The sequence below is a fragment of the Onychostoma macrolepis genome, chromosome 03 (assembly GCF_012432095.1).
Source record: "Onychostoma macrolepis isolate SWU-2019 chromosome 03, ASM1243209v1, whole genome shotgun sequence".
Taxonomy (NCBI): Eukaryota; Metazoa; Chordata; class Actinopteri; order Cypriniformes; family Cyprinidae; genus Onychostoma; species Onychostoma macrolepis.
In genome coordinates this window covers 52255174-52266296 of record NC_081157.1, presented here as the reverse complement: position 1 = coordinate 52266296, position 11123 = coordinate 52255174, and the positions used below count along the sequence as shown (strand labels likewise).

General features: G+C 39.2%; 1 protein-coding gene across 5 annotated transcripts in view; it reads right to left on the bottom strand.

Annotated features, from left to right (window-relative positions):
* Nucleotides 1-11123, bottom strand: part of LOC131536508 (gastrula zinc finger protein XlCGF57.1-like) — an 84223-nt gene that overhangs the window by 61032 nt on the left and 12068 nt on the right. For 2 of the 5 annotated variants that reach the window (XM_058769483.1, XM_058769484.1), the window contains exon 3: nucleotides 390-10141. The exons of the other annotated variants lie outside the window; for them this stretch is intronic. In XM_058769483.1, the coding sequence (XP_058625466.1) occupies nucleotides 8826-10141 (1316 nt within the window). In that variant the 3' untranslated portion in view covers nucleotides 390-8825. Of the gene's footprint in view, nucleotides 1-389; nucleotides 10142-11123 lie in introns of those variants that run through there. 5 annotated transcript variants of the gene reach the window in all.

The following is an 11123-nucleotide window of genomic DNA, read 5'->3' as shown; positions in this document are numbered from 1 at the left end:
TTTATTGTAGCATTTTAGAATTGGTCTGATTCAAATGAGAATCAGAAGACTGAATCTTGACTGACAGAGGAGGAGTTGGGGATGGAGGTGGGTAATTCGCTATTGGCAATGCGTAAACTGCTGATGATACTGAGGGTCCTCATAGATATATGCTGTGATAGGTGTCGCATCCCTATAGGTCAGGGGTCATCAAACTTGATCCCGGAGGGCCGGTGTCCTGCAGAGTTTAGCTCCAACTTGCCTCAACACACCTGCCTGGAAGTTTCAAGTATACCTAGTAGGGCCTTGATTAGCTGCTTCAGGTGTGTTTGATTAGGGTTGGAACTAAACTCTGCAGGACACCGGCCCTCCAGGACCAAATTTTGTGACCCCTGCAATAGGTAGATGGGGATCAGCTGAGAGTCAGCTGATGCATTGATAAGAGCAGGGAGAGCAGCAATAACCCCCCAAAACAAGACCTGATGTTGATATCCTCCAACACAAACTGACAGCAAAATCTCAAGCCTTAAGCAACAAGCATGTTGCCCTTAACCAATGACCAAAACAAATATTTTGCCAAAACACGCATAACCTGTAGCAACAATCATGTTGCCTTTGACAGATGACCTAATGAATAGTTGCCAATACCTTAAAAGCTTAAGTAATGTGTAACGGAGGCCAACGAGTAGATGCTGTGCAAGTAAACCTCACTCCTCTGATCTCAAGGACACTCTATCGACAGATGCTAGGTGGGTACAATGCTGTTTCATGCATTCAGAGTTGTTTACACTGTTAAAGACTTGGATTTTCATGCTAAGCATGGACAAAGTTTCAAAAAACAATTTGGAAGTATGACAGTATTTCTGTGCCAAAAATCTCACTTCCGGGTTTGTACAGGTTTCGGAGAGTTTTTTTTAGATCGTGGCATGATTCAGAACTGCAGACTGCAGGGAAGAAACTCTTCTTGTGCCTGGCTGTCCTGTTAATTGTGGCTCTGTAGCGCCGGCCAGATGGCAAAAGTTCAAAAAGGGGATGACTTGGATGTGAGGGATCCAGAGTGATTTTCTGAGCACTTTTCCTCCCTCTGGATGTATACAGTTCTTGAAGGGTGGGCAGGGGAGTACCGATAATCCGTTCAGCAGTCCGAACCGTTCTCTGTAGTCTTCTGATCACTGATTTTGTAGCTGAGCCAAACCGGACAGTTATTGATGTGCACAGGACAGACTCAATGACGGCTGATTACATATCCTCACAAAAACTGATTTAGGATGTTACACTCTTTGTGAGCTCGTCCAGATCAGTGGCAGCAGCTTCAAAAACACTCCAATCAGTCGAATAGAAACAGACTTTTAAATCGTGCTCTGCTTTATTAGTCCATCTCTTTACAGTCTTTACTACAGGTTTAGCCGATTTAAGTTTTTGCCTGTAGGTTGGTATAAGTTGAACCAGGCAGTGATCAGAGAGCCCCAAAGCTGCCTGTGGGACAGAATGATATGCATCCTTTATTGTTGTGTAACAGTGGTCCAATATATTACTGTCTCTGGTGGGATATGTAACATGCTTTCTGTATTTTGGCAGTTCATGGGAGAGATTTGCCTTATTAAAGGCCACGAGAATGATTAAAACAGAGTCCAGGTGTTGTTGTTCTGTGTCTGTGATCTGATTAGCAAGTTTCTGTAACACTGAGCTCACGTGCGCTTGCAGTGGAATGTAAACACTCACGAGAATGAACGAGCAAATCTCTCGCGGCAAATAGACAGGCTTACAGTTAATGAAAAGCGTTTCCAAATCGGAACAGCACATCTTCTTTAACACTGTTACATCTGTACATCACCTTTCATTGTTGTAAAAGCACGTCCCGCCGCCTTGCGATTTCCCCGTTGATTCTGCATCGTGATCCGCTCTGAAAGTTCGGCAGATGTAGCACGCTGTCTGGGATGGCGTAATTCAAGTTTCCTTGAAACACAGAGCAGCAGAGTCTGAAAAATCCTTATTTGTCCAGGAGAGCAGAAGGAGTTCATCCGTTTTGTTGGGTAGAGAGTGGAGATTCGCTTGATGAATGCTAGGCAACGCTGTTCTTAATCCGGGCTGACGAAGCTTCACGAGTGCGCCGGCTCACTTTACCCGCTCCGTTGCGCTCTGTTTGACAGAAACCTGGCTAAAACCAGATGAATATAATATTTTAAATGAGACTAACCCCCCCCAAGATTACTGTTATAAACATGAGCCACATTAGCTACAATTTATAGCAATATTTTCAGTGTTTCTCAGAGGGCAGGCTTTGAGTATAACTCGTATGAAGTAATGATGCTTCATATAACATTATCCAGAGAAACAAGTGTTAATGATAAATCTCCTGTGATGTTTGTATATAGGCCACCAGGGCACCATACAGACTTTATTAAAATAATTTGCTGATTTTCTTTCAGAGTTAGTGCTGGCTGTTGCTGATTTTAATATCCATGTTGATAATGAAAAAGATGCATTAGAATCAGCATTCGTAGACATTCTGATCTCTATTGGGGTTAGACAACACGTGTCAGAACCCACCCATTGTCAAAATCATACTTTAAATTGAATACTGTCACATGGAATTGATGTTAATGGTGTTGAAATTCTGCAGCAAAGCGATGACATCTCAGATCATTAGACTTGTGTAGACTCCATATAGCTAAAACTGGAAATTTTACTCCTCGTTACAGTCGTGGCCTAAAGGTTAGAGAGTCTGACTCATAACGCAAAGGTTGCAAGTTCGAGTCTCAAGTCAGCATTACTCTGACTGAAAAGTAACTTAGTTACTCAGTAAGTAACTTAATTATTCAAATCGCTAATTAGGCTCCATCTTAAAATCCCTATAAACCTTAATAGAAATTAAACTGTGTATTCTTTCAATTTGAGTCAAACATAGAATAGTTTAGCCTTTTAGCTTTAACACAACTTTAATACTTAAACATTTTTATAAAAAATGTAACCTTCTTTGGTTAACAAATATAAATACTCTGCAAAATATCTGAATAACAAAAAAGCTTAAGTTAAACAATACATTTCAGTTTGGCAAGATGTTCAGTAAAAGCCCAACTAGTAAAATCCATACAGGTTTATGTAAAAACATGTTAACTAATGTAGGTAAGAATAAATTACAGAAATGATCTTCTCTGCTGAATAAATCCATGTCAGGTCGTGCTGTTCTTGAGGTAAATTCCTCATAGCAGGTCTTCTTTCAAGAATGATGAAAATTAGATGAATCTTGATTTGTTTTTTGTTTTTTTTGTTTTTTATCTAGGTGTGGGCGTTTGCGTTGGATGAGTAACCGTGCACACACACACACACACACACACACACACACACACACAATGCATATTTTTCAATTAAAGACAGCTTATGGATTTAATATGGGCTGCTTTTGGTGCTTGACACCTTTTTATTGGTCATTTTGTGTTTCAAGAATAAGGTTAAGAATTATGCTATTAGTTAGCCTACTTAAATATAAAATGTTTTTCTCTATTTAACAACATTACAATAGTGAAAGACGTCTTACTGAACATGTCTCTTGTGCGGCGGGATGTTGGACTCATGAAAAATAATCACGTTGTTTGTATTCACCAAAACTGATTTACTGAAGTTAAAACACAGACGGAATTGGCGATAGTGCGAGTAGAGCCCTGCACGGGCCTCAAATTTAGACCCTGGCCAGGCCTGTGTCTGACAGCTTATCAGAATTACCGGCCCGAGTCTGACCCGAGCCAGTCTTTTTTTCCCCCTTCTCCCAAAACAGCTTGTACTACTGTTTCGGCTATTAAAATAGTTCAGTTTTGTATGTAATGGCAAAATTATTATATTTCGTTTAGTTTTTTATTACGTTAATTTAGAAAAATGTTTGGAGTATTTTTGTTCGTTAAATGATTGCACTATGTATAATATAAAGTCCTGAATGGCATAGCTCCTCAGTACTTGAGCGAGTTCTTATCACATTATAGTCCTCCACGTCCGCTGTGTTCTCAAAACTCTGGCCGTTTGATAATACAGAGAATATCAAAATCGACTGCGGGCAGCAGATCCTTTTCCTATTTAGCACTCCCCATAACACACGATGTACTCGTTACATCGTAAGTAGAATGGCATCTACGCTAATATTTGTCTGTTTCTTTCTTATTCTTTTTCTCAGTCCGTATCCAATCAGATGGTGGATCAGCACCAAGAGATGATGTCTACAGCCCTGATCGTCAGCGGAGACCTGGACACCTAGATGAGCCCCAGAGACATACATTTAAATTATAATAAACAAACAAATATATATTATAAAAATAGACAGAGAAACAATAAATGCATTAAATTATACATTACAATTACAGCAAATTAATAAATATCATAAATGAAAAACTTTATATATAAAAATATAACAAATACATTAAATTATAAATTAAAATGCTCCATCGGGACAAGACCACGGGAATCTTTTGGTTCCTTGCCGCTGTCGCCTCTGGTTTGCTCAGTTGGGGACACTTAATTTCTAGCGATTATCGTCGATTTGATTGCACAGATACTATTTAAACTAAACTGAGCTAGACAATGACATCTCTGAATTCAATAAAGAAATGCCTTTAACTGAAAATTGAGAGTTTAATCTTATGATTATACATTACTGACACTCTATCCTCCAATTTGATACTGTTAAGTGCTTTGACACAATCTGTATTGTTAAAAGTGCTATATACTGTAAATAAAGATGACTCGACTTGACCATTTTCTATTCTTACCTGTTTTAAATTAATTTTTATACCATTTTGTTTTTATTGTTGTGATTATTATCATATTTTTTTAATTGCTTGTTTTTATTGTTGTGATTATTATTATTTTTTAATGACTATTTCACGTCCTTTTATGTAAAGCACTTTGAATTACCACTGTGTATGAAATGTGCTAAATAAATAAACTTTTTACATATGTCTTGAAATAATGGATGAAATGCATTTGTCCGTGTTTCACTCCGTCTTGAATCGCGCTCACGGAAAGCGTTGAGATACAGTATCTCTTCCGCGGCTCGATGCGCTTTCAACTCACTTTTTTTAGTCTCGAGCAAGAGACTGTGCAACATTCACGTTACATGATTTGACTGATTTTTACGTAGAGAGGGTGACAGCGCACCGCATTAAAAGATATGATCATGCATGTTTTCATAACCGCTGGCCAAATTCAAAAATGAAACTAAAATTAAAACATCTTTGAAGGCAAGGGGGCCCCCTGGTGTTTCGGGGGACCTATGCAGCTTGCGCATTCTGCGTATAAGAAGGATCGGCTCTGGTAAAGGGTCTACTTTTATTTGTGTGCACTCACAATATCAACAAAACGTTGTGCTTTTATAAAACAAAGAAAACAAACATGATGCGCTTTCTGCCGCCTCGTCTTGAACAGGAGCGCTTCACAAAAACGAACCGAAGCTGAGCGAATACATGCCTCACAGACATGATAAATATATCTATAGAAAGCTTTAAATGATCACTTAACGAAATAAAAATTATAATCTTTTATTATAAACTTTATCATAATCAATAAAGATGCACTTCTCTCTAAAGGCGCGTCTAATGAGAAGACGGCAAGTCAGGATCAGCAACTTCATCCTTGCGACACGGACTCAGAAAACGTTAGTTTATTAGTAAATAATTCAAATATCTCCTTACTGTTTCCTGCAGACACATTCATGGTCATGTTTTCTGGGGCTTTGCGGCAAGCTTTAGCCTATTGCGTGCATTTGAATGCAGAACTCTTCAGCTGCGCTGAAGTCACTTATGCTAGCTGCTGCTGCAGGACACTAAACACCGCCGAGCCGCTCTCAGTCGCGGCAGCACGGTCTCGTGTTGTTTCCACCAGCGTGGCAATTTTTTTTCATCACTAATCGATGGATGTCTAAAATATAAAAATAAGGAGAAACCTAAAACAGGCCCGAGGCCTGGCCCGCGTCTGAATTACGACGTGAAAATTGGCCCGAAGCCCGGCCCTAGGGGCGTAAAAAAGTCGGGGCAGGGCTCTAAATGCGAGCGGCGCTTGCTGTGAGGCAGGAGCAACGAGCCGCAGAGGATTCCGCAGCCTTCCTCGAACAGTTAGGTTCACGATTTCTGATTTAGCCTACTTAACGTATACTACGTGAGAGGGGCTGTGATTGGATGATGACAGGTATTGGTGATCATTCTCAAGTGATCATTCTCAGCAGCACTGCTGCTGTTGTATCAGTCAGTGGTTAGATCAGTGTAGCAGTCAAAAAACGGGATAAGAGAAGTCACGTAAGGGACGAATCAATTAGACCCAAAATACGGGACGTCCCGGCTAATACGGGATGGTTGGCAACCCTCCTTATATGTATCTGAGTATTTAAGGTTTCTCTGTGAATCAGGAAAATCTGAAAGTGAACGAACCGGCGTGAGGAGGGTTAACGCCGCTGCATTCAATTTTATCTTTAGACGGTAAATTTACATTTCAAATTCAATATTGATTTTTTAACTGTTGAAATTATTTACTGTATATAACACAAGCACTTTATAAGTAACTGTAATTAAATTACCTAAAAATGAACAGTAATCCCTTACTTTATATTTTCAGTGGATAAGTAATTTAATTACTTAGTAACGCGTTACACCCAACACTGGTTTTCAAGGTAAGTTAGCAGGTAACTAGCTATAGTAGCTTGTAGAGTCCATTTCGGATGATCCAGACGAGATCGGACAGTGAGATGGGGTGAGGTGTGTGTGCTTTTGACTGTTGGCTGATGAGGGTGCTGATGAAGTGCAGGTGCATGTGATTAATACTCAGGTGATGGAGTGCACTGTGATTGGGAGGTGAATGAGCCTGGCTGATCCGTGACAATTACACATGAAGAAGTGTTAAGGTCATCATGTGAAATAATAATTATATAATACATAATAAACATGTGTCTCACTATCGCCAGAAGACTTTGGTCTTTAAGATAAAAGTGTGTGTGTGTGTGTGTGTATATATATATATATGTATGTGTATGTGTATGTGTATGTGTGTGTGTGTGTGAGTGAGTTAGCTGCAGACACATGAGCCGTTTATTTACTGCGCTGTAGTGAGCTTTGGGCCTGAGTCTGCGCAGTAGTCAGCTCGGGACCCGAGTCTGTTCAGTAGTGAGTGAAGTGGAGCTGAATCTGTGCAGTAGTGAGCTCTGGACCCAAGGCTGTGCTGTAGTGAGCGAAATGGAGCTGTGGACCCAAGTCTGCACTGTAGTGAGCAAAGTGCAGGTGAGTCTGCGCAGTAGTGAGCTCAGGACCCAAGTCTGCGCTGTAGTGAGCGAAGTGGAGGTGAGTCTGCGCAGTAGTGAGCTCAGGACCCACGTCTGCGCTGTAGTGAGCGAAGTGGAGGTGAGTCTGCGCAGTAGTAAGCTCAGGACCAAAGTCAGATAAACACGGTCCTTTAAAAAAAAAAAAGAAAAGAAAAAGACAACACAAATTTAATGAGACCATGGATAACAAAGGGTTTACAAAATGCATGTAAAAAAGGGAAAATTTTATATGAATGTGGCAATAAGTGGTCAGGTAAGGGAAGTTCCCAGGAACAACAAAAATGCTATAATCGACTGCCACCTGGAATACACCAGGACAGAACAGTCTTAAACAAGGGCACACAGGTCCGTTGCTAAAGGCAGGGTGAGCATGAAAATATAAACAGTAATATCAACAAGAAAATCACTTTATTCAAACATACAATTAATAAAAACACAGTCAGTCAATACAATGCCACACACGGTCTCAAATCACATCACTAACACAATACCATTAACATACATAATGATTAGATGATAAAGATAAAGCAAAAATAAAGAGGGAGGTGGCCAACAGGAGACCCTCAAATTTCTACCCCACTCTCAATACCCATGACACACACTCTTGTGAAAAACAAGGCAAAATATTAAGCACAGCACTCCATGTGGACAACACATCCCACTTTAAAGACCTAAATCCACACACAAAACAATACAAAATGCATACAAATGCAAAGTCAATTCAATAACAGTTTACACACAAAAACACCGGAGCACAAATACAGCCACTGGCACTGAGGAAGGAAATAAAATGGCCAAGAAGAGCCAGAGTACAAAACCTAGCCTCCCAGCTAACTCACGTGCAGACCAGCGCAATCCTGCGCTAGAGTTTCAAACACAAATAAAATAAACAAAATACCAGAACGGACCCAGGTGAGTTCCAGACAACACTGTTGAAACTAAAACACAAAGACAAATCAGTGCAGCAGTGCAGTCAGTTACTTGATGTTCGTTAGACTTCAATTAAGATCATCGGAAACCCCTGGACGTGCAATCAAACTTGCCGGACACTGAACAGGAAAATTTACTTAAAAACTCTTGTTAAAAACAAACCATAAATTCTCCATACATACCTAGGAAACAGTACAATTCTGCAATACACATGGTCGCTCACCACGCAGGATTACAGGTGCTTGAAGGCCCATGACTAAAAACAAACAGGGTAATAAGCCTCTCCATTGAACAGGCAAAATGCATCTTTAAAACAGACACTAACCTGAGAACTGGCCAACAGCCAGCACGCATGACAGACAGGAGGATAACCAGGGCTGTCGCTAGGAATTCTGGGCCCTGTGCACTAAATTTGCTATGGGGCCCCCTCAAAATTTTTGGGTGATTTTCCCATTAAGAACTGTATTATTTGTAAATAATAAACACCTAATTTATACAAGACACTGATATTTCTTTTTAATCAGGGTCCGGTTGCATGAAAGCCCTTAAGCTAAGAAATACCTAATTTATAAGGTTAAGGGAACCCTTAGTGATACTTGGGTTGCAAGAAAAATCCTAAGGGTCAACTTAAAGGAAGTTGTGTACTTTGTCCGCCTCTGTTTGTATGAACTACCAGGTGTTTCTTCAGGTTTGAAGCTCTCTTAAATGTTTTGCTGCATTGATCACATGTGTACAGTTTCTCTCTAGTGTGGGTGTTCATGTGTCTCTTAAGGGTTCCTGTTAGTGTGAAACTCTTCCCGCACTGATCACAAGTGAACGGTTTCTCTCCAGTGTGAATCCTCTCGTGTGTTTTCAGATGTGATGGCACACTGAATCTCTTGTCGCAGAGTGAACACATGTAAGGTTTCTCTCCAGTGTGAATCATCTCATGCAGTTTTAAACAGCTCGCTGAAATAAAAGTCTTTTCACACTCAAAGCACATGTACTCTCTCACAGCAGTGTGTATTTTCTGATGTTTTTTAAAACTTTGTAGACGTGAAAAACTCTTTCCACACAAATGACATGAATGTGGCTTCTCCTTTGTATGAACTCTCAGGTGCTGCTTCAGGTCTGTCAAAAATGTTTTGCCGCATTGATCACATGTGTACAGTTTCTCTCTAGTGTGGATGTTCATGTGTCTCTTAAGGTGTGATGATTGTGAGAAACTCTCCCCGCACTGATCACAAGTGAACGGTTTCTCTCCAGCATGAACATTCATGTGAACATCAAGATAATATTTGCGTGTGAAACTATTTCCGCACAGATAACAATTGAACAGTTTCTCTCTAGTGTGGATGTTCATGTGTTGCTTAAGGTATGATGATAGGGTGAAACTCTTCCCGCATTGATCACATGTGTGCAGTTTCTCTCTAGTGTGTATGTTCATGTGTTTCTTAAGGTTTGCTGATTGTGAGAAACTCTTCCCGCACTGACCACAAGTGAACAGTTTCTCTCCAGTATGAACATTCATGTGAACATCAAGATAATATTTGCGTGTGAAACTCTTTCCGCACTGATAACAATTGAACAGTTTCTCTCTAGTGTGGATGTTCATGTGATGCTTAAGGGTTGATGAGTATGAGAAACTCTTCCCGCACTGATCACATCTGTACAGTTTCTCTCTAGTGTGGATGTTCATGTGTTTCTTAAGGTTTGATGAGTATGAGAAACTCTTCCCGCACTGATCACAAGTGAATGGTTTCTCTCCAGTATGAACTCTCATGTGAACATCAAGATGTTGTTTGTTTGTGAAACTCTTTCCACACTGAGTGCAGGTGAAAGATTTCTTGGCTCTTCTTTTCTTTAAATCTTTCCGTTTTGGTTTTTCTACACTTTTGACATGATTTTTCTCCTCAGATTCACTCAATTCTTCTTTCTCCTCATTATCTTCAATCAACTCTGAAACAAAAGTAAAAACACTACATTTTCATTAAACTCCTTAAAAAAAGTTAAAAGATATAAGAAATTGAAAGGACATAAAAAACTGATATAACAGCAGAAAGTAGACGTCCCTGAAACTTTCCATGAATGACATACACTGATCTTCAAATTATTTGATCCCCTGCTTATTTTGTATGTTTGCCCACTGACAAAGAAGTGATCAGTCTATAATTTTTATGGTAGGTTTATTTGAACCATTAGAGACATAATATATATATATATAGATTTGCATTTTAACCCTTTGGGGGTCTGAAGTGATTTTGGGGCCCTTGAGAGGTTTTGACATGCCCCGACATTTGTGCTTATTTCAGCTACTTATAGGCAAGGAAAGGCAAGTTTATTTATATAGCACATTTCATTTATAGCATATTATTGGCCAACATGTATTTTTTATTTTTTTTTGTGTGTTCAGAACAAACTGTGCTACAATAATATGTGAGCAAGACTGATGTATATGTTTGCATTTTTGCAAAAAAAAAAAAAAATGTAGCTGAAATAAGGCCATAAAACACATACTGAATAGTTACGAATAAGACTTTTGAGTAATCAGTCTTGTTGGCTAGAACAGTGGTTCTCAACTTTTTACACCAAATACCACATCAGAAAATATTTGGCTTTCTAAGTACCAGCATTATGACCAACATTAAAATACAGTATAGCTGTAATGTAAGGTTTTATCCTTTATTTATAAATTTTAGGTTTAGGGAATCAAATCGTAGAAATCCGATTTTGATCGGATTAATTGATATTAATCAAAATGTATAATTTATACCTTGTTAATGACTCGACCAGCGAGTATTAATACAGTATATTTTAGCAATTCTATTTTGTATCGTGGATACGATAATAAGAATTGTTGGGAAATTTATGAGCAACATGTAACACGATCTTTGGCAAATAATTTAAGATTTGAAAATCACTGCACCAGACTATTCATTAA